This window comes from Eublepharis macularius, chromosome 1 (genome assembly GCF_028583425.1).
Source record: "Eublepharis macularius isolate TG4126 chromosome 1, MPM_Emac_v1.0, whole genome shotgun sequence".
In the NCBI taxonomy this organism is placed as follows: domain Eukaryota; kingdom Metazoa; phylum Chordata; class Lepidosauria; order Squamata; family Eublepharidae; genus Eublepharis; species Eublepharis macularius.
Genome location: NC_072790.1, coordinates 113,806,264 through 113,828,635, shown reverse-complemented (window position 1 = coordinate 113,828,635; position 22,372 = coordinate 113,806,264). Strand labels below are relative to the sequence as shown.

Genomic DNA, 22,372 nt, shown 5'->3' with positions numbered 1-22,372 from the left:
TTTCCCCCTTTCTGTAAAATGTCAGCCATTTCCTGATGAGCATAGTGGTGGTGAATTTCACACCTTTCTCATATCTGTGTGGAAACCTGGGTGTTAATGGTGTGGGATCTGCGACTGTTCAGTATTATAAAGAATGAATCTGCCTGTTTGGAACAGAGGAAAACACGTTTGGAATACTAAAAGCAGATGAGAACAGCCATCATATAACTGGCTGTGTAGAGCAGGCTTTAATGTAGCATGCCAAAATAGTGATCTAGTGGAACAAATTATTATCAGGTTGGTGTGTGGAATAGTCCTCTTGCAAGCAAGGACTGTTATGCAGATTTGGGGGGGGCAAGAGTTGACTGAATGTTAACTCAAAGATTTAATTTTTTTCTTTTACGTTTTATAGTGGAAGTTACTCTTACAGCACATGAAGATGGAAAAGTGGTCAGTTGATCAAGTCTGCATCTGGTTGGTACAGAAAAACTTAGGGGAATTAGTTCCTAAATTTCGTGGTAAGATAATTTGAAGTGTGCATGTATTTCTGTAAGTGTGTTTAAGTACGTGTGTGAGAATGTAGATGCATAGATGCATTGTTCATAGGAATTAAGGATAGAATAAACATACTGAGCACTCCTAAACAGAGTTACATCCTTCTAATCACATTAAATTAGGAAGGTGTAACTCTGTTTAGGATTGCCCTGCAAAGACCTGTTAAACATTGGGGTTGCAAAAGTATTGTTCAGAAAAAAATCAACAACTACTTATCTGTTGGAAGCAAAACCCTGATAGATATTCTGTGCAATGTGATACATGTTTCTATTTTTAACTGATGTATTTGGATAGTAAGTTGGCTTCCTAAGCAGAGTGAAAAGGCTGCAGCATGCTGAAGAGAGAGAGTTTGCATTTCTAGCCTAAGAAAGACTTTTACATTTTTTTCAAAACAGCAGGTGGTTATGAAGTAGGTAGAGGACTTAATTTATATCCAGCCTTTGCCCCCATTTAGGGCATAGCCATAGTACATTTGAAGCAATCTTAATGAGTCTTGGAGCTGATGTAGAATAGTTTTCCCAACTAATCTATACCCACAGCGAGGGATGATTTTTAGGATAGCCTCGGCAGCCCTCTTCTTAGGAATTAAGCACTGAGCATGCACTGAGCCCATGAAGTCAAAAGCTTGCATAAGAATATCAATATTCTGACACGGCAGAAAAGAGAAAGTGTGTGGTCCACATTGATTGTTTGTTACAGTTTACGTCGAACTCTTCCTTTTAGATGTGAACCAAAAGACGTGATGCCTTAGGTACCAGTTGCCTTTAAACAGCCTTCATCCTTCAGCAAGGGCAATCAATAGGTAACAATTGCTCGATTGTTCTCTTAGAGGAAGAAGTGAGTGGAGCTGCTCTCTTGGCTCTTAATGACAGGATGGTCCAACAGCTGGTGAAGAAGATTGGGCACCAGGCAGTGCTAATGGATCTGATTACAAAATGCAGGCAACAGACCAGAGGATCATTGTTTACCTGTGATTCACCTTCCTCTCAGTCACCAGCAGCAATGGGAGGGTAAGTCAGTTCAAAAAGAAATGCCAGCAATGTGCATGTATAAGAAGAACTCTCTGCTTTGATGCATTTGTTTATGTTTACCCTTGCTCAGTCTTAACATGAACTGAAAACTCCTCACAACTGTATAGTAGTGGGGTGTTCTTGAATAGGATTTAAAAAAAATTCTTCTGTGTTTATAAAATACTTTTTTAAAATGTTCCATTTGATCTTCTTTAGTGGTAATATTTAGTTGCTAAAATAAGAGGTTATGGGACTAACAAGAAGTTTCATTCTCTGCTTTAAAACTATCTTTTAATACCAGATTGATGTATTGGGTTACTCAGTTTACAAAAAAGTACTCAACACATGCCCAGGGTTTCTTTCTTAGTATTTCATATGCTCCAAGATTAAAGATAGATTCAAAGGGACATATTATGCTCACTTTGCATTAATATTTTAGCTGATTTTTGTGCATTAATCTTGTTTTATTGCAAAATGTTTTGAAATTAATTGGGCAAATGAATAGATTCTGCTTAAATTCTTTTACCATTCACTTGTACTGTATTCTTGTGCATACAGTGAATGTTGTTTAGGTCTTAGGGCTGCCATCTCTGAGCTGGGAATTTCCTAGAAATTTGGGGTGAAGCCTTGAAAAGGCAGGATTTGGGGATGGGAGGGATCTCAGCAAGGTATAATGCTATAGAGTTGTTCCTCCCATGCAGCCATTTTACCCAAAGAAACTGATACCTGCAGTCTAGAGATCAGATGTAATTCCAGGAGCTCTCCAGGCCCTATCTGCAAGTTGGCAACCCTATGCCGTTGTTGCAACTCAGAAGCCCATGTGTAAATGTGCCCATTGTCCATAAATCACTATAGGTCAGGAGTTGTTCTGCAACATAGATAACTTGGTAAGGGAAAGGGAGTCTAGACTAGGCAATTGGGAACTAGGCAATGGTCTGCTGATGTAGATACTCTCCTATTGAATAGTTCAATGTTGCTAAAGATGTCATGTTAATTACTTACTCTTTAACACATAAAGGTTTCATCCATGTGTCTGGCGTTTCAAATTTGCAGCTACCATACCCTATTGTATCTGTTTTCATCAAATGTCCCAACTATAGATCGTATTGTAATTTTGCTCTGTGAGCGTTCTAGCTATTAATTATATTGTGTTCGCTTGCAGTATGTAATCTGCCTTGGATCTTAGTGAGAAAGGCAGACAATAAATAAACAATAATAATAAGAGAACTCTCCCTTACCCAAACTGGACTAAAAAGGTTACTGCACTAACTAGGTGAATACTGCGAAGAGGAGGCCCTCAAAATAAATTATGACAAGACCAAGGTCATGGTGTTTAGAAAGCGGCCCAGAAGGACTACCTGGAGTATTCATGGAATTCCCATTGAACAGTGCAGCTCCTATAAGTATTTGGGAGTGACCTTTAGTGAGACCCTAAGTTGGAATATACATCTGGATATTGTCAAATCCTCCACTTTAAAAATAATAGGGGCAATTCTGAGATTTTATTATACCAAGGGTGTATCTCTTGTAGACCCTGCAATAAAACTGTATTTAGGTAAGGCAATCCCCCACATCCTTTATGGTATAGAGGTCTGGGGTTGGAAAGAACATATCATAACCTGTCTGGAATCAATTCAAAATCTTTTCATTAGACAATTGCTTGCACTACCCAGGGGGACCCCTGCAGCCCTAATGAGGGCAGAACTTGATCTGTCTTCAGTTAGAGCTAGGGTTCATTTGACCATACTTAAATTCTGGAGCAAGGGTAATACTGTTATTACCAACACTTTCAGCAAGCAATGCTTTCAGCTGATGACACACAGTGACTCACCCTGGGCAGCTTGCTACAATAACATTCTTGTTCATTATACCATTCCAGATGGTTTGTTGGGGGTCTTAAATAATGGCCCCAACTTACGAAATTGGGTCTACAGATGTGATGCTCTTTTGGACAGTCTTACAATTTCCCAGTCCAGATCTTCCCCCTGGTTTAAACTGATCAAAAGAGATCATGTTAGATCTCCGTATTTAGTGAATATCACACCCCAAAATCTCAGAAAATCATTTACCTCCCTGTGCTTTCAAACAATGCCGACAGCTTTACTTACAGGAAGATACCATCAAACCCCAATGGCTCTCCGTCTCTGTATATGTGGTGCCTCAGTTCCTGAGGATCTTCTACATTACACTTTATTTTGTCCCATGTATGCAAAGGTTAGAGCTAAATTTCTTGCCTATTTGTTAGTGGGGCGTAACTTTACCTCTGATATTGACAAATTAGTTTTTTTGTTATCTGATACTGATTCATTTGTCACTAGCAGAGTATCCCTGTTTGCCTTAGCTGCAAAAAAGATTAGGGCCAAGATTGTTTCCTCAGAAACCTAACTTTTCTCATAACTATCTGGTATTTATTAAGGTCCCATTTTAATTGTATTTTATTTATATTATTTTAATAACTGTATTTTATGCTTGTAAGATAGATTTCTACTTTTACTGTTTTTTAACTCTGTATTGTGACGGCCTTTGGCCATATACAATTAAACCTACTGCTGCTGCAATAAGAGAACTCTGGCTCTGTCCCTTTGGGACCCTTTGGGACCCTCTCTGAAGCTGAGGAGACCAATGGCCTAGAACCAGAGCAGAAAGTCACGGTCCCGGACACCCTGCTAAAGACTCCTGCAGGAAACAAGAGGGAGCCCCCAGATGCAGGAACAGCAATGACCCTAGTTCCGTAAGAAGTTGCTCCACCTCCTTTAGATTCTGAGGAAGAGACAACGGAATCTTCAGCCTCATCACTAAGCTCCCCCTCCCCTCAGTGTCATGAACAGCCCAATCAGAACAATCTCCAGCCCTTTTAAATCCATCAACAGTCTTTTCGCATGAGGCTGGGCTCCAACTATGAAATGAAAAATATTTAAATTTTCAGTTGGCCATCCAGTATTCTGGGGAGCTGATCTGTTCTCCAGATAGTAATCTGAGAACTAGATTTACATCTTCCTGTATGCAAATGACCGTATTACTCTCCTCTAAACAAATGAGAGTGAGTATTACAGTGTGACATTTTTCTTTGTTACAATTGGATAACACAACTTGGTTTTTAACCACACAGTGAATAAAACTTGGTAGGGCCACATGGACCAAATAACACTCTTTCAGGATCAGAATATGGCCTCTGGACTGGCAGCTAGCCATCTGTGTCAAATTGTTTCAGAGAATACTACTCCAGGGAGGAATATAACTTATAGATTTGAAAGCAGTACAGGAAACAAGTAAAAAGGCTGGGATGCTAGTGTAAGTTGACAACTCTTGGAAGAAGTAGGCCTAAATGCGACCAAAAACTCAAAATAGTTGTGATGATGTTCATATTTGTTCAAGGTGATGGTCACATTAGAGGTGATGGAATATTTTTTTTAAAGTTCAGCTTGGGGGTACCATACTTTATATATTCACACTGGACTATTTTCTCCATACACAAAACTGGCCTTTTCTACATGCTCGCTTACAGTGGGTTGTCTGAGTATTTGGCCCATGAGGATCAAATCCAGTTTGGGTTTCTATAGTTCCGCACTTGACAGAGTTGAACCAAAGTGGTGTCTGGCTTTTACTTCTGCACTTAGAAAAATGCCCCGTTTCTGCTGCGGGCTTTCTGGGGAAAGATGGCGTCAGTGGTTTTGTCAGTGTGGTTTTGGGTTTTTTGAGTATAAGTTACAACGTTGTGACATTTGGCCATTAGAAGGGGTTCTGTTTAACCTCTACCTCACCCTGTTTGTGCTTCAGATGTTTTAAAAAATGTTTCTGTATGTTGATTGCCTGAGGCGTTCTGGAGAGAAAGTTTAAAATATCAAGCGGGATTTTTTTTTACTCTTTTAAAAAAAAAACAATGCTGCATCTTTGTTGTTTTAAAAAAATAAATAAATGAGGGGGGAAAGCCTGAATTAAAAAATAAAGAAAATATAACACACTTCTACACAAGGCTGTGTTGTTGAGAATACAATTTTACTGCCAAAGGTAGTACACAGCACATAACAACAACAACTTTTTTTTAAAAAATGATGACTGAGAGTGGGGGGGGGGAGGAAGCAGGGGAGGAGGATGGTCACACATTGTTCAGCCAATCAGGACATACTTTTAAAAAGCTGACTTTTAACTTTTGCTGTTAAAACCCCCCATATTGGAGTATATGATCAGGGAGAAAAACCACAGAAAACCGGGGGGGGGAAATAAATTTTGCAGTAGATGCAGCCTTTGGAGACTGAACCGAGGAATTTTGACCATGCATGCAAAGCTTAGCGTATACGTTAAAGCTGTATGGGACCAGAACCAATGAAAACACCCTGTGTAGAAAAGACATTTATAAAAGCTTTTGTCCACAAGACTTTTATAAAAGCTTTTAATGTCTATTAGAGTTACAAATTTCAGCTTTTACCAATGTTGTACAAGCATATTTTCTATTAACTCAAAGATCAAAAATACTCCAGGATAAAGAATAGAGCTATAAGGACTGTGGTAGCTGAATTCATTTATTCTGACTGAATTCATTTATTTGTGCAGTTATTGATTTTTGTTAACAGATTTGGTTAATTCGGATTAATGAAATCTTATGTGAAAGTTCCTGGGAGAAAATAGCTTTTGGCACATTTGGATTGCTTGTGAAGAATGTTGATACAGGGTGCCCACCTAGATCACTCCTTGGCTGAGCAAAGCCAGTGACATAAATCCACTCCTAGGCTAATAGCTTCTAAATAGTCTGGACTCTGGAGTTACGATGTTAACTAAGTTTGCCAACGGGCTTGGAGAAATAATGTCATATCCTTTTAATGGAGGCTTAATGGGCAGCTGAAGCTTTTCCTGACATGAAGCTAAATAACATTACCTGCCAAATAATATCCCTTTAAGCCTCTATTTATGAGAGAGAACATTTTTTCTCTAGACTATTAGCAATGCTTCTCTTAAGCCATCATCAAGTTGACTTGAGAACTACTGAACAGCATTCACTAAAACAAAATCAGTATTGCTATTTTGGTGTTATTTCCTAAAACCAGCAAGGCAATTTCTGTTTTCTGAATTGTGATTCATTAGTAACAGTTGATGTATTTTCCTTCTTGTAGAACCACTACCTTGCAGCTTGCTGAAGAACTGGTGAATTGTTTTTCTCCTGTTGAAAGCCTTAATGATCTATCAGTCGACCAAAGAGTTCTCAAACAAAAGTGAGTTCACGATACTCTTGCTAATTCCAGAGATGTTTCTGTCATCACAGACACACAAATATATCGATATTGTCTATGATGCTTATTGACAGTATAATAATAATCCTAGCAAGTCAGCACTCTTCCTAAGATTACCTTCTTCCTTTTATATCTAGCTGAAAGATTAGCTTCTTGCCAGAACAAGCTTTCCTGGTCTTGCTAATCTTTGCAACTGTAACCTTAAGGCTCAATTATTGCAGTACCCTTTATGTGGGACTGTCTTAGGCTTACCATGGTTACTGCTTGAAGTGACAGCAGAAGCAAAATAAATGGCAAAAAGGCACTAGCCTCTGTGATAGTACATCATTTCCAGGTAAAACCTGAAAGTGACAATAGGTAGATCGAAGAATTGTTAAATCTCTATGGTAAAATTGGTACAACCTGAAAGTGATGTAGTGATATCAGTGATGTCTGACAAATATCCCCACATCTTCACTCTCCAACCTTCCTACTAGTTGCCAGAAGGACAGAACCCTATTCTGTCCTTAAAGACAATTTGGAAACTTCAGAACACAGCAGCTCACCTTTTAATCATTTTCATCATATTACATGTATTTTGGAACAACTATGTTGCTCAATTTAAAGTGCTGGGTAGACATGGGCACGAATTGAAATAAGAATCAAATTTCATGACGAATTGAGTCGATTCGTGTATCACAAAAATGTGTTTTGTGGGGCCATGTTTTTCACGAAATCCATGACTTTTGGGGCCAATTCGTTCGATTCATGATGCCAGACAGGCTGGCACTGATCCATTGATTCCCTAGGCAACATAGGCCCAGAATGTCTGCAGACCTTTTGTTGCCATGGAAACCTCAATCTTAGCCCACATAACCTTGATAGGCAGCTCTCCCTGCCAAGCTGAGAGCTGAGCAAATCTACAAAGGATAAATTACACATGGCGGGTCTGCAAAAGTTTACCTGGGGGCTGTAGTTGGAGACTCCTTCCCCTCTCTGTTTCCCTCCTCCGTTTTTAAGAACAGGATGGTGGAGTAGCAGCAGCGGCAGCCTCTGGAGCACCTTCTGGCGCTGCGCGCTAGTTCAGGATCCCTTCCCTGACCCTCTACCTCCCATCCTCCTGCTGCTCTGACATGTTTTCCCACACCCCCAGGCTCCCAGGAGCGTATCCTGAGTGGATCAGCTCTGCTTGGCTCTTCCTTTGAGAATGTGGAGGCAGGGGGAGGGCCATGTCAGAGCAGTGGGAAGACAAGAAGATGGGAAGGAAAAGTCAGCAAAGAGAACCTGAAGAGAGGAAAACCCAAACAGATCCACTTTGCTTGACTTTTCTTTCAGCAGTGATAGAAAGCAGGAGGCCAGGAGGACGGGAGGGAAAAGTCAGCAAACAGAGTCTGAAGAGAGCTACTTGGAGGGTGGCTGGAGCCTGCTGAAGTCTCCTTGTGAGTTTGGTATCTCTGGGTATGAAGGGGGCCGTTGTAGGGCCCTGGGATCTGATGAATCATGAATCTAACTAATCATTTCGCAAAATGGGACAATTTTGTGAAAGTTCATGTTTTGTGGTTCATGGAACTCAACGAACCATGAAATTTAGGGTCCACTTTTTTCCATTTTGTGCCCATCTCTAGTGCTGTTCCAACAAAAAGGAGCAGTACTCACTTACTGAACACAATACAAAGGTAAGATACCAAAAGTGGGGTAACACAAGCAATTAACAGATACTAAAGTCAAATCAAAATATATTCACCATACAAAGTGAAATTATTCATCCAAACAAGCAATTGAGTCAGTTTAATACATCAGTGTGCCGTTATATAAAGTTTTTCAAAAAGAAAGTATTGGAACAGGAAGAGAGCCAACAGGTAAGTATACTGTGGAGTTGGTACAATGAAGTTCCAGTACAGGAAGACATTCAACAGGTAAGTCTCCGTAATGTCATGTAAACATGTAAGAACTGTATAAATTCTGATGATTCTATTTCCTTTGTTATAGGTGGAGATGAAATTAGCAGGAGGAAGCAAAGACTCCCACGGTGCCCAACATGCAGCGCTGGCTTGAGATCCAATATTTCATATAGCAACCTCTTCAGGGGCATCAACTTATTCTACCACACTACAAAAATGTTCATGCCAATGAACGGTAGCATTGCACTTCATTGCTCATTGCTTTTACCATCCCCCATCAGTTGAAAAACAATATACCTTTTGGCCAGTTTCTGTGCTTGAAGCACAATGCTACCGATACCCAGGATAATGAGAGGGGGTCTTTAAACATGATGCAGGCTTTTTATAATCGCGGGTATCCCAGTGAGGTATTAGTTAGAGCTAATGAACATGCCAATGTAACCTTGAGAAAGGATCTTGTGACCCAAACAAAAATTTCTTCTAACCAGATTAGATGGGCCATTGAAAGGCCATCAAATTCAGAGATTAGTTCATAAATATTGGCCCTTGTTACGTGACATAAAGGGGTGTGAGCAACCTCCAACTCGCAACCTTAAGGACTTAATTGTTCATGCTGACTTTTGCTCCCCGGAGTTAGCTCGATCACTCCCAAGGGGGCATTATAGATGTGGGTGCTGCCATCCATGTCCCTTAGCACTCACTGGGGACCAGATCACCATTCCATCAATTAACCACTTTACCACCTGTCAATCTGGGGTATAGTTTACCTCATCATGGCCGTTTCCACACGGCTTACCTGCTTGCGTTATGTCCCGGCAGATCGTGCAAAAAACGTGGAAGATTGCATTTTTTCACACGAGATTTGCGCGATGTCACGTGATGTCGCACAAATCTCGCACGAAAAAACGCGATCTTCTGCATTTTTTGTGTGATCTGCCAGGACATAACGCAAGCAGGTAAGCCGTGTGGAAACGGCCCATGTATAAATGTAATAAATTATACATGGATAGCACCACGAGGCAGCTTAAGACCTGCTTACAAGAATATATGTCCTGTATTAAGTCTAATAATACTTTTTTTAAAAAAAGTTTTTTATTAGGTGAGTACATATTACAAATAACCTTGTTATTTAAAACCTAAATATTGATTTTCCCCTACCCTTTCCCTCCCCCCTTTTTCTCAGACTTCCAACAGCTTTCCAACCCTTTTCTTATTCTATTCCTTACTTATCTATTCCATTTATATATTATTATCTCATATTTCCCTAATAAACTAAATTATATCAATTAAATTCATATCTATTCAAAGCATATACTTAACCATAATTAAAACTTCACTTTAAATGGTAAAAATCCCTATCTCCAATATTTTCCCCAGTTAGTAACTATCAAATTGCCATAATTTCCCCTTCACATCCCATTTTTTCTCCAAATACTCCTTCAGTCTCCCCCAGTCCTTAAAAAATTCTTCAGAATTCTGGTCTCTCAGCCTTCTTGTCATCTTGTCCATTTCTGCCATGTACAGCAACTTTTGTATCCATTCTTCAATAGATGGTATTTCTTGCACTTTCCATTTCTGCACATATAGTATTCTTGCCGCTGTTGTCATATAAAATAGCAATGTCCTGTGTTGCATAGGAACGTCTTCCATATTTAAGTTCAGTAGCAGGAGTTCTGGGTTCTTTATTATTGAAATCTGCAAAATCTCATTTATCATTTCTAAAATATCTCCCCAGTACTGCCTAGCTACCTCACAAGTCCACCACATATGATACAATGATCCTTCATGCCTTTTACATTTCCAACAATTATCAGACATTTTAGCATTTCCATAAGCTATTTTTTTTTGGCGTCAAATACCACCTATGTATCATCTTAAAAACGTTTTCTTTAATACTGGTACAAGTTGAGATCTTCATTGTATTTTTCCACAAATACTCGCATGACTCCATTGTTATGTCTCTTTGACAGTTTATAGCCCACTTCACCATCTGGACTTTAACAGTTTCATCCTCTGTATGCCACTTCAAAAGAATTTTATAAATTTTTGAAATTTTCTTCTTACTTTCTTGCAATATAGCTTCTTCCAATTCCAAATCTTTCCATTTAATTCCACCTTTTGAGCGATCCGAGTTATATAAGTCCTTTATCTGCCTATATTGAAACCATCCATAACATGAAACTAACTCTTCTTCTGTTTTAATTCTTATCATATTTTGTTCCTGAATGAGAATCTTTTTATAGGACAGACATTGATCTCTGTTATAGATACTCTCGGGTCAATGGATTTATATGGTGCCACTCACGAGGGGATACCTTCGCCCAAATAACTTTTATATTTTTTCCAGATTGTGAAGAGACTCCTTCTCACATAGTGATGTAGAAACATAGAATCAGCTTTCAATTTATCGTGTCACAAGTAGGCATGCCATCCAAACAATTTTTTATAACCTTCCAAAGTTAGTAGCTCACAGTTCTCCAATGACATCCAATCTTTAAGCCAAACCAAACAAACTGCTTCATAATATAGTCTAATATTCGGCAATTGCAGTCCACCTCTTTCCTTGGCATCACACAAAACTTTCATTTTTACTCGTGGTTTCTTGCCTGCCCATACAAAATCAGAAATCTTCCTCTGCCACTTTTTGAATTGCTTACTGTCTCTGATAATTGGAATTGTTTGTAATAAAAACATAATCTGTGGTAACACATTCATCTTGACTGCCACTATTCTTCCCAGCCATGACAGATTTAATTTGTTCCATTTAATCAAATCTCTGTCAATTTGCTGCCATAGCTTTTCATAATTATTCTTGAATAAGTCAGTATTCTTCTCTGTAAGCTCAATTCCTAAATATTTTACTTTATGTGTTACTTCACAATTTGTAATTTCCATCAATTCTTGTTGCTTTTGTTTGGTCATATTCTTACATAATATCTTAGACTTTCTCTTGTTGACATAAAATCCAGCCAACTCTCCGAATTCCTTTATTTTGTCTAACAACTTTGGCATATTTTGTATTGGATCCTCCACAATGACCATCACATCATCCGCAAAAGCTCTAACTTTGTAGGTAAAATCTTTAAATTTTATGCCTCTTATAGCATCATCATCTCGAATCTGAATCAACAACATTTCCAAAATCAAGATAAACAACAATGGAGATAGTGGGCAGCCCTGCCTTGTACCTTTTCTAATTTCCAGTTTTTTGGTTAAGTCATTGTTGACTACAGTTGCTGCACATTGGTCTTTGTAAATCGCTCTTAACGCTTGAATAAATTCTTTTCCCATTTGCAGTTTTTCCATTGTGGCAAACATAAAACTCCAATTTAAATTATCAAAAGCTTTCTCTGCGTCCACAAAAAAGAAACCAACTTCCTTCTCACAGTGTTTGTCATAATATTCTATCTCATTTAAAATGGTTCTCAAATTGTCTTTAATTTGTCTATTTGGAAGGAAACCTGCTTGTTCTTCAGCAATACATTCCACAAGTCTTTCCTTTAATCTTTCCGCCAAAATTTTTGCAAACATTTTATAATCATTATTCAGCAACGAAATAGGTCGATAGTTTTTAACATTACATAAGTCCTGATCTTCCTTTGGTATCAATGATATGGTGGCCTCATTCCAAGACTCTGGAACCTTTTGTCCTTTTAAAATTTCATTCATTACCACCTTCAAAAAAGGTACCAATTCATCTACCAATGATTTATAAAATTTAGCCGTAATTCCATCTGGACCTGGTGCCTTGCCTAATTTAGTCGACTGAATGACTTCTTTTATGTCTGTCTCTGTAATTTCTGCATCCAGCTTTTCCTTCCAATTTTCTGATATCGATGGTAATTTAACTTTATCTAAGTATTGCTCAATAGCATCCAAATTTACTTCTTTCCTTTGATACAGTTTTGCATAAAATTTAAAGAATGCTCTACTAATCGCTGTTTGATTGGTCAATGTCGTTCCATTTTCTTGAATCTTAGTTATCACCTTTTTTCCTCTTTTCTTTTTCAGCTGCCACGCTAAGTATTTCCCAGGTTTATTCGCTCCTTCGAACGACTTTTGATTCAATCTCTTCAGTTCCCATTCCAACTCTTTATTCTCCATTGCTTTCAATTGTTCTTGCAAAATTTTAATTTCTTGATATAATTTCTTTTTCCCTGGTCTTTTCTTCAGTTGTACCTCCTTAGTTCTTATATTCTCCACAATTTCTTTCTTTTTTCCCTCTTTTCTCTTTTTATCCCTTGCACTTAAGTCCATCAATACTCCTCTGATAACTGCCTTATAAGTATCCCAAACTTTATGCGTTGGAACGGTATTATTCAAATTATACTGCATAAAGAATTTGGTCTCCTTTTGTAATAGTTCTAAATTGCCCTTTTGCTGCAGCAAATCCTCATTTATTCTCCATCCTTGTCTTTTGGTGCATTTTCCGAACTTCCACATAATTGGATTATGATCTGAGCCTATTTTTGGCATTATCTCCACATCTTTTGTCCATACAACCAAATCCTTAGAGGCCCAGATCATATCAATTCTTGATAATATCAAGTGTCTTGGCGAAAAATACGTATACTGCTTTGCTTTAGGATTATTCCTTCTCCAAATATCCTCCAAATTCTCCTGATCCTTCATTTCAAAGAAGGATTTTGGCAGTAATCCTCTTTTCTTTTGCGCACCCTTTGTTTTTTTGTCAACATCTAAAGCCGTAACTCCATTAAAATTACCTGCCAAAATTATTTGTGAGTAAGTTAGTCCATCCAGTTGTTTCTGTAAATCCTTAAAAAAATTGTCCTTAGCTCCATTTGGTGCATAAATCCCAATCAGCAAAATCTTTTCCGTATTCCAGATAATTTCCACGGCTATATATCTTCCTTCCACATCGTTAAATATCATTTTAGGTTGCAGTTCATCTTTAATATACAGAACTACTCTTTTTTTTTTGCTTCGATGAAGCTGCAAATTCCCTTCCCAATTTCGCATTTTTAAAATATTTCACATCTTGTTTCTTAATATGGGTCTCTTGTAAACAAATTATATTACAATGCTGTTTAGATAGCCAATGGAAGATAGTTTTATGTTTAGACGGTGAATTAAGTCCATTTACATTCCAAGATATGATTTTGCACTCCATGATCAAATTCTAGATCTTTTAGGTAAGTCTTTTTCATTGTCCATAAAGAACCTCTCCATCTCATGTCTGGACCTAATTGTCTTTTTAACTGTTTGAAATTCAAAACTCAGACCCTCTGGTATTTCCCATCTGTATCTAATATTCAATTCCTTCAGCATTTGAACCAATTCTCTGTATTTCTTCCTCTCCAACAAAACTCCCCTAAGTAACTCTTTCATTATTCGCACTCTTTTTCCAGCAATTTCCAGAGGGTTTTGAAATTGCTTACTCACAATATCTTCTCTTGTTCTTTTTGTTGTAAATTGCACTATCATATCTCTTGGTAGATTTCTTTGGGCTGCATATTTTGAATTATTTATGTATGCCACATCCAGTAAAGCCGCAATTTCTTCCGCTCCTTTATCCAAAAATTCTGCAAGTATTTCTGATATCTGCTCTTGGGCTGACTTTCCCTCTGCTTCTGGGACTCCGCGAAATCTAAGTTGTCTTTCCATGTATTTACATTCCATCACGGCCATTCTTCATTGCAAACCCTTAGTTTCTGTCTTAAAAGAAACAGTTTGTCAACTTCATCCTCCATTACCTTCACTTTCAACTGTGTCACTTGTAACTCCTTCTTGACCTCATCAATACTCTTGGTTACTTCAGCCACCTCCAATTTAAGTGTCTCTTTGAAATCTTTCGCCATATCCCTTATCATGTCCTTAATCTCTTTATTTCCATCCACCACTTTCTTATCCAAACTCTCCAATGCCGACTGCCACTCCTTCTTCACCATCATGGGGCTGGCTTTACCTTGCTCCCACGAGTCCGCTCTCTTCCGCAACTCTGTGGCGAAAGTAATTTATTGTTTTCAAAGTTAAGTCCTTTATTTAAAACAAATTCTTCTCGCATTAAACAATTCCGGTATCCAAAATGGCGGGCGTCTTTTCTCTATGGTTTTAACTCGAAGCTTCTGCCCTTATCCTTCTCCAAGATGTCCCACTTCCGCTTAAGTTGAGGTCTTGCCCTTTCCCTTTTCCAAAATGGCGCTCTTCCTTTTCTGGGTTTCCTTTAGCCGCCGCTTCCAGCCTGTTACTCTATTGCTTTGACGCACTTCCTGCTCCATCGCAGTCACACAGTGGTTCTCGCGTTTTTTCAAGTTTCCCACAGTTCACTATCTCTCTTAGACCGCAGGTATGTAAACAATAATTACTTTTCCCACTCTAATTCTTCTAAATAAATTCTTTTTAACTCAGTCACTTTACTGGAGCATTGCCAATCTGTCCTTATAACTTAGCAATCTTTATCTTCCAAATTAATTCAGTTCTTCTTACCAAATTTCTTCTTGGAAAGAGAGAGAGCAATCTTTACCTTGATAGTTCTATTTGCGGGTTGTAATCGCTGTTTCGGTACTCAAAATATTCCAAATTAGTTACTGAAGCTTGGGTACGGTGATCCTATGTCAATTCAATGACTCCAAAGCTGCTGCAGAGATCTTTGCCATCCTTCATCAAGCGGGACCTCAAGGCTGGGTGGGTGATCGTTGCGCAGATCTCCCCCCACAGCCGAGATCAACGCACCCTCTGGATCCTGAGTGTTCATGCCTGTTCTCCGCCTGAGAACAGGGGGCCACGGGCGATCTAGCACCCCGCTAGCCCTCACAAACAGCGGCTTGGACAGCTCCGCTCTCAGAGCTGCGTCAGACCACCATGATCCCAAGCCAGAAGTCCTATTAAGTCTAATAATACTGAAGCACCTTTAGTAGAACATTTCCATCTATACAAGCATCAGGAGGATGAGTTCCAATATACAGTTTTGTTTTCTGGTCAGAATTCTTGTCCTTGTGTTTTGCACAAGCTGTTGTTAAAGAAAGAGGCTCATTGGATACATAAACTTAATTCTCTGAAACCCAATGTTCTGAATAATGGGTTAGATCTGTCTTGTTTTTTATAAAATGCACATGACACTTTATTCAGTTTTTACATTTGGGTGTTTTTATATTTGAGTGTGTTACCTTTAAATTTTCATGCTTGATACACTGGGGACTTTTAAATTTCTGTCTGTTACACACAGTCCTTGCATGAGGATGCTGCTGTTGACTGTTTGAATCAAAGCTGCTATGACTGTTTAATTGTTATTAACTGGTAAGATTAATTCATTTTTATTGTTTGAACTGTATATATTTTAAATTTTTAAGTATTTATTATATTGCATAAACTATTGAAACATTTTTGTAGTGTGGTGGAATAAGTTGATGCCTCTGAAGAGGTTGCTATATGAAACATCGGATCTCAAGCCGGCACTGCATGTTGGGTGCTGTGGGAGTCTTTGCATCGCCACCTACAACAAAGGAAATAGAATCATCAGAATTGAATTTATACAGTTCTTACATGTTTACTTGACATTATGGAGACTTACCTGTTGTATGTCTTCTTGTACTGGAACTTCATTGTACCAACTAGACATGGGCATGAATTGAAATACGAATCAAATTTTGTGTTGAATTGGGCTGATTCATGTTTTGTGAAAATGCATTTAATGAGGCTGTGGTTTTCATGAAATTCATGACTTTTGGGGGTGATTCATTAGATTCATGAATGATTCATGATGCCAGTCTGGCTGGCGCCGATCCATTGACAACGTAGGCTCAGAATGTCAGCAGACCTTTTGTTGCCATTGGAAAGTCCTATCTTAGCCCACATAACCTTGATAGGCAGCTCTTCCTGCCAACTGGAGAGCTTCCATTCTGCCCTATACAGCAAGGAGCAGGGTGGTTAATCCCCTAGGAAACTGAGGAGATGAGCCTTCTGTAGCCATGGAAACACAAATCTCATCCCTCCAAACACTGTCTGTCTGCCAACCAGAGACCTCCTGTTCTGCTCTATGTGAGCATTTCTTATATAAGGCACAGCTCTCTGCCTCATGCTTTTCAGTTCCAGTAGACAGAGGGAGAGGGAAGACCTGTTTCTGGGATCTGGAGTGGGAGAGTGGAATTGGGAGCTTTTGGCTGGATTTGCTGCTGTTTTAAAAAAGGCTGAAAAGTCTTTTTCTTATTTTTAGCTCTTGGCCTTGCTGGGAAGGTCGCTGGATGAGGGTGCCTTCTTTCCTCCACCCCACCCCAGTCTCAGGACATTGCCTGGCTCTGGGGCCTAGCTTGACTGAGGCCTACCTTTTTGCCTTTAATTTTCTTTGCTTATATTCTTATTTAGAGCAATTGTTCTTGCTGGCTTGTTGGGTGAGGGTGGGTGGAGGAGAGCCTGCTGAAGTCTCCCTGCGAGTTTGGCATCTCTAGGTATGAAGGGGGCCATTGAAGTGCCCTGGGTTCTGACGAATCATGAACCTAATGAATCATTTCACAAAACAGGACAATTTCATGGAAGTTTGTAATTTGTGATTCATGGAATGTGACAAAACATGAAACGCTCATTTTGTTTTTTCCCATTTCATGCCCATCTCTAGTACCAACTCTACAGTATACTTACTTGTTGACCATCTTCCTGTTCCAATATTTTCTCGTTTGAAAAATTTTATATAATGGCATGTTGATGTATTAATTTGACTCAATTGCTTATTTGGATGAATAATTTCACTTTGTATGGTGAATATATTTTGATTTGATTTTAGTATCTGTTAATTGTTTGGTTACCCCACTTTTGGTATCTTACCTTTGTATCATCTCTAGTGCTGGGCTTGACATTTAAAACCTTTGCCAGCCTGGAACTCACTCACCTGAAGGACTCTCTCTCTCGACATGAGTCTCTACACTGACTGCATTCATCCCAACCACTTCTCTCCTCTCTGTCCTACAGAAAGGGTGTTTTCAGTGGTCCAAGCAATTCTTTGGAATAGGCTGATATTGGAAATAAGAACTGCTCCTTCTCTGTCTGTTTTTAAGAGTATAGAAAAGGGCAAGAGTCCAGTAGCATCTATAAGATTAACAAAATTTGTGGTAGGGTATGAGCTTTCATGAGCCACAGTTTACTTCTTCCTCTTGTTTTTAAGAGTGTATGCATGATTGCAGTGCTCTGGAGGGATTTGCTGTTGATAGTATTGAATGGGAATTACTGCTGTGATGGTGAAATAGATTATGATTTCCTGTTTCTTCGTTGATATTATGAATGCATTTTAGCATGTTTTTGTGAAGTTGGCCTATCTATGGAAATTTAACAAGAATTTCTATAAATGAAATAAATGTTATCTTTAAAGTGGTAAAATCCTAGCAAAACAAAATATTTAAATGTGGAGATATCTAAGTGAGAAAAATATATTGAAATAGCAGGAAGTAGGATGATTCTAGGTAGTAACTTCTAGGTGGGAGATCTCCCCTGTGTTCACACAGCCAAGTTTTAATGGTGAAAAATAAAATTGAAATGGACAGTTTTGGAGCTGATCTCCGTGGATGATCTTATAGATGGATCAGTGATTTGGGTGCAATGGATCTCATTCTAACTCTTGTAAGCTGTTCAACTCACTGAGTGGATAATGTGGCTACACCTACTAGATCCTCTTTCCATCTGACTTTGCATACCACAGTAGGGTGACTTCTATAAAGAAAGCTAAAATGTACGTTTATAATTCAAATAATGTTGTACAATTTACGAAAATAACCTGAGGTATAGCTTTCATTGGTGTGGCATGTAAAATGGCACAAACATTTTTATATGTCCATTACAACAAAACCAATGACAGTGCTAGCAAAAGTGCAAAGGTCTTCAAGACAAAGTGCGCTCCCTGATGGGGAAGCATGTATAATGAACTAATAATAGCTATTTCTTGATAGAAAAAACATGAAGCATATTTTGGCAAGATACAAAGCATTGCAATGGACAAATTCATATACTTTGCCTGAGTTTCCTTATGATGTCAAATGCATATTAGCAGAAAAAAAATCTCCTGACCACAGTATGAGAATAAGGATAATTGAATTCTTGCAAGCTGACATGACAAAGTATCTTGAAGGATCACTGTAAGTAAGGCTTTTTTAGTATTCTTCCTTATTAATATGCATATGGGGTGATTTTCCATAAGGATGAAAAATTGGTCCCTGGAAGCACTGGGCTTTGGTTTAAAGGCTATTTGGATCCTGAGCATAACAAATGAGCAGAGTGAAGCTGTTCCAAACTTCTAAGAGGATAATGGGAAGGGGGGGCAGTTGAGGGGATGTCCAGGATACAGCAACACACATTCAGTCCCCTATTGTAACCTGGTTGAAGGGATAACTGGCAATAGGATTGTCTGTGGTAAGAACAAACTGGAATCTTGACAGTTTTTAAGGTTCTGTGTGTTGTTTTATTGCTTTTTAAATTTGTTTCTAATATTTTTGATATTTTTCTTTATTGCCAAACCACTTTGAGCTTGTATAAAAACATTTAAAATAAATAAATAGAAATATTTGTGAATGACAATAGGGGTTCATGAGGTATTAGTACGCAGGGGTGGCTATACCTTGAGTCCCTGAAGAGGGAGTCCTTGTTGGAAATTGCCAGGAGATGGTGGCAGAGGGCCTGGAGCTGTGATATGTATGGCAGCACCTGGTGCAGGCAGTGATACCATGGTAGCACTAGTAGAATATTATCCACTACAAAGCTGCATGCCTGTGTAATGTAGCAGGAAATGCCCCAGTGCTTGAGTCACTGCCTTTTATATAGTTGGGAGGTTTTTTGTAAGAAAAAGTGCAAATATAAAGTCATGCCAGTTTCCACCAATTCCACAGTCACGTGTCGGTACTTCACAATACAGCCAGGTCCTAGCTATCAACAAAGAGGCTGGAATTGAATCCCCCTCCTGCAGAGAAAAGAGCTGAGCAGCGATAGCTGTAGTCCTCCAAAAGAGTCGGTGCATGAGCTGGCCTTAACAAAGTGCCCCGTAACCAATCCTGTTTCTTTCTCCTACGCACCCCAGAATATCAGCCTGTGCACCACTCTAATGCTTCCATGACACTGACAGCAGCCTTTCCTTAAAACCAAACAAACAAACCTGAAGTCTTATGCAACATCTACAATCATAGTTTTGTGATGGTATAAAAATGGGTAAGGTTTACCATGAGCTTGTTACATGATTTTAAATTTTTGGCATAACAAATCATTTTATGTGGCTGTGGATTTGAAAGATTGCTATTGTCTATGAATTTGCTGGCATATTAAAGACCATGAAAGCAGAGCTCTCTGTTTTTACTAATGTCTGTTTTCAGCTCAAGTCTTCAAACTGCAGTCCTGCAGCACTGAAATAGTTGGTAACTTGTATGTATTCCTCTTGTGCAAACAGGTATCCAACTACTCAGCAGTATAATGATGTTGTCAATGCATTGCTTCAAACTTACCCTTTTCTTGATGAAGATGGGTGTGGCTTTGTAAGTATCAAACCAAACATGGTAACAGTCCTGTGCAGTTAATTAGTGCTAACAATATGCTTTGTTCTTAATTTCCATGGAACAGCTGCTTCTGTTTGAAAATGTATTAAACTAAATGTAGTGGTAACCTCATTGACTGCTGGCTGCATTTGCTAAGAATTTTATGTATGCGTCACATTTTTGAGTTCTTATACTACTTTGACAGCATGGGAGCCACTGCAGCGATGCTCCTTCCTGTACTGCTATGATAATCTGGAAAACTCTTGCCTATGTAAGAGGTGCCCTTGCTGTTGCTTCTCCCCATTAACTGGGAAGAAAACCCTGTGTGGACTCTTCCTGAGTCCTTCTGAGCTTGTCATATCACTTAGCATCGCAGGAGGGAATAGAGGTACTCCTCAAGTTCCACATCATTATATTAATGTAACAACCAAGTCAAAGGTCTGAAGAGATTTGCCATTGGAGATGAGCATCAGGGAAGATATGTGCACCAGAAAAGGCAGAAAGGGCAATTTTTTGTGCTGCTTGCTGAACGGAGTATAACAATTAAAGAGACAGCATGCTGATCTTCTAAACACCCTCATGTTGGAGTAAGTTTGTTAGAATGAATGGAGATCAGAAATAAGCATTTAAGTTTATGTGGATGACATTGTAGAATGTTTATGCTGATTTGTCATGGCATTGAACTGTGACTTGGATCCAGCAGAAAGGTAAATAGACGTACTGTGCAATCCTAAGCAGAGTTAACCCAGTCTAAGCTCAATGGGTGCAGACTGGTATAACTCTTCTTAGGATTGCACTGTTAATGCCATACTCCTTGTGAAAGGTCTTGTGTAACACCTAGCAATTTCCTCTCTATATCATGTTTTGGGCACCTGGAAATATTGCTTAAGATATGTTATGTTTAACTTAGAGCAAAAAGCTAGCATGACTTTTTAAATACTTCCACTTGTATCCAAGCCTTTTGTTCTAATTCTTCTTCCAGTTGACCACAGAAGAGTTGCCCTGCAGGAGCAGTGCTAATGGGAATTGCTGTGGATAGGATCAATGACTGAAATGTCAAAGGGTTTTAAATGTAAAAACTGCTTTTTATTTTGATTTAATGACCACATTGAAGCATAACCATACAGTAATTGTTTTGCATTTGCAATTTCATTTGTTATAATATTGTTGTCCACTAGCATTTCAAGGTAGTCACCCAATGCTTCCTCGAGAATAAATGGATCTAGAAAGCATTTAAAAATTATAGGAGCATTATAAAAAACCTGCTGAAAATGAGCATCAAAAGGTTCTTGTTAGCTGGGGAAATAGTAGATAGTGACCTGATTTGAGAGAATGGATAAAACTCTTGGAATATGCTAATGATATATTTTTTTTAAAAAATGCATGCAGTTTCTATGGAAACGAGCTCTCAAAGACCGTTTTAAGTATGTGCGAAGACCGATAGAAGATGATGAACAGGTAGTGAGAAACAAATGCAAGTTTGGACATAGACGAGGACAGACCAGGAAATCTACTGAAAACCAATATGAGGCAGCACCAACAGTGCTTACAAAAGTAAGCATTAAAATCCCAATGAAGTGGAGGAGTCAAGAATATTAATGTGTTACTTGTTTTTCTTGACCATGCCTGAAACAAGTAGCATCCACTGGACTATCCTTCCTTCTCCTACAGCACACAATTTTTTTGGCCATTGAAAAGGGTTGAATCCAGATGTCACAAGCAAACCTCAATTTGTGAACAAGCGTGGAAGAGTGCAGACTTAAGTTAAGGGACTATGGCAAGCACGAGGCATGTTATGATGGGGGGTAGCTTCCTGAACCAGCATGGCTTACCAGCCTGGGGTGGGTGGGATGGGGTTCCCTCAGGCCTGGGACTTCATCTATCAAAGGCTAGTGTTTGCCAGCATGGAGGCAAGGTGGACTGCATCAGCCTCTCTCAGCATACATTGGTATGCAGGTCATGAAAAGCAACTGATGAATTAAGACTTTTTCATGCTTGGAACCAGGGTGGGTTAACACTGGTATGGCTCTGGCAGCCCATTAGATAGGTGCCCTCACTGAGTACTGAGTTAATAAGGCTCAGATCCATTTAATAAATACATCCAAATTGAACCCAATTTTGTGTGTGGTGTCTTTATTTTGGGAGTGGTGGGGAAATATCCCATCTATTAGAAATGCTTTTATTTCTACCAAGTTAAAAGGCACCAGAGATTGTGGTTTAATGGGCTAATTGTGTAAGTACTCAGTGTAGTACACTGAAAA

At 38.9% G+C, this 22,372-nt stretch overlaps 1 protein-coding gene across 1 annotated transcript; it reads left to right on the top strand.

The window, feature by feature from the left end:
- The first annotated feature begins 418 nt into the window (after positions 1–418).
- Positions 419–21,710, top strand: SAMD3 (sterile alpha motif domain containing 3). The gene is made up of 6 exons (XM_054971820.1): positions 419–497; positions 1,364–1,544; positions 6,653–6,751; positions 18,543–18,728; positions 20,027–20,111; positions 21,501–21,710. The coding sequence occupies exons 1-6, from the start codon at positions 419–421 to the stop codon at positions 21,708–21,710; spliced, it is 840 nt and encodes a 279-aa protein (XP_054827795.1).
- Positions 21,711–22,372: the final 662 nt, after the last annotated feature.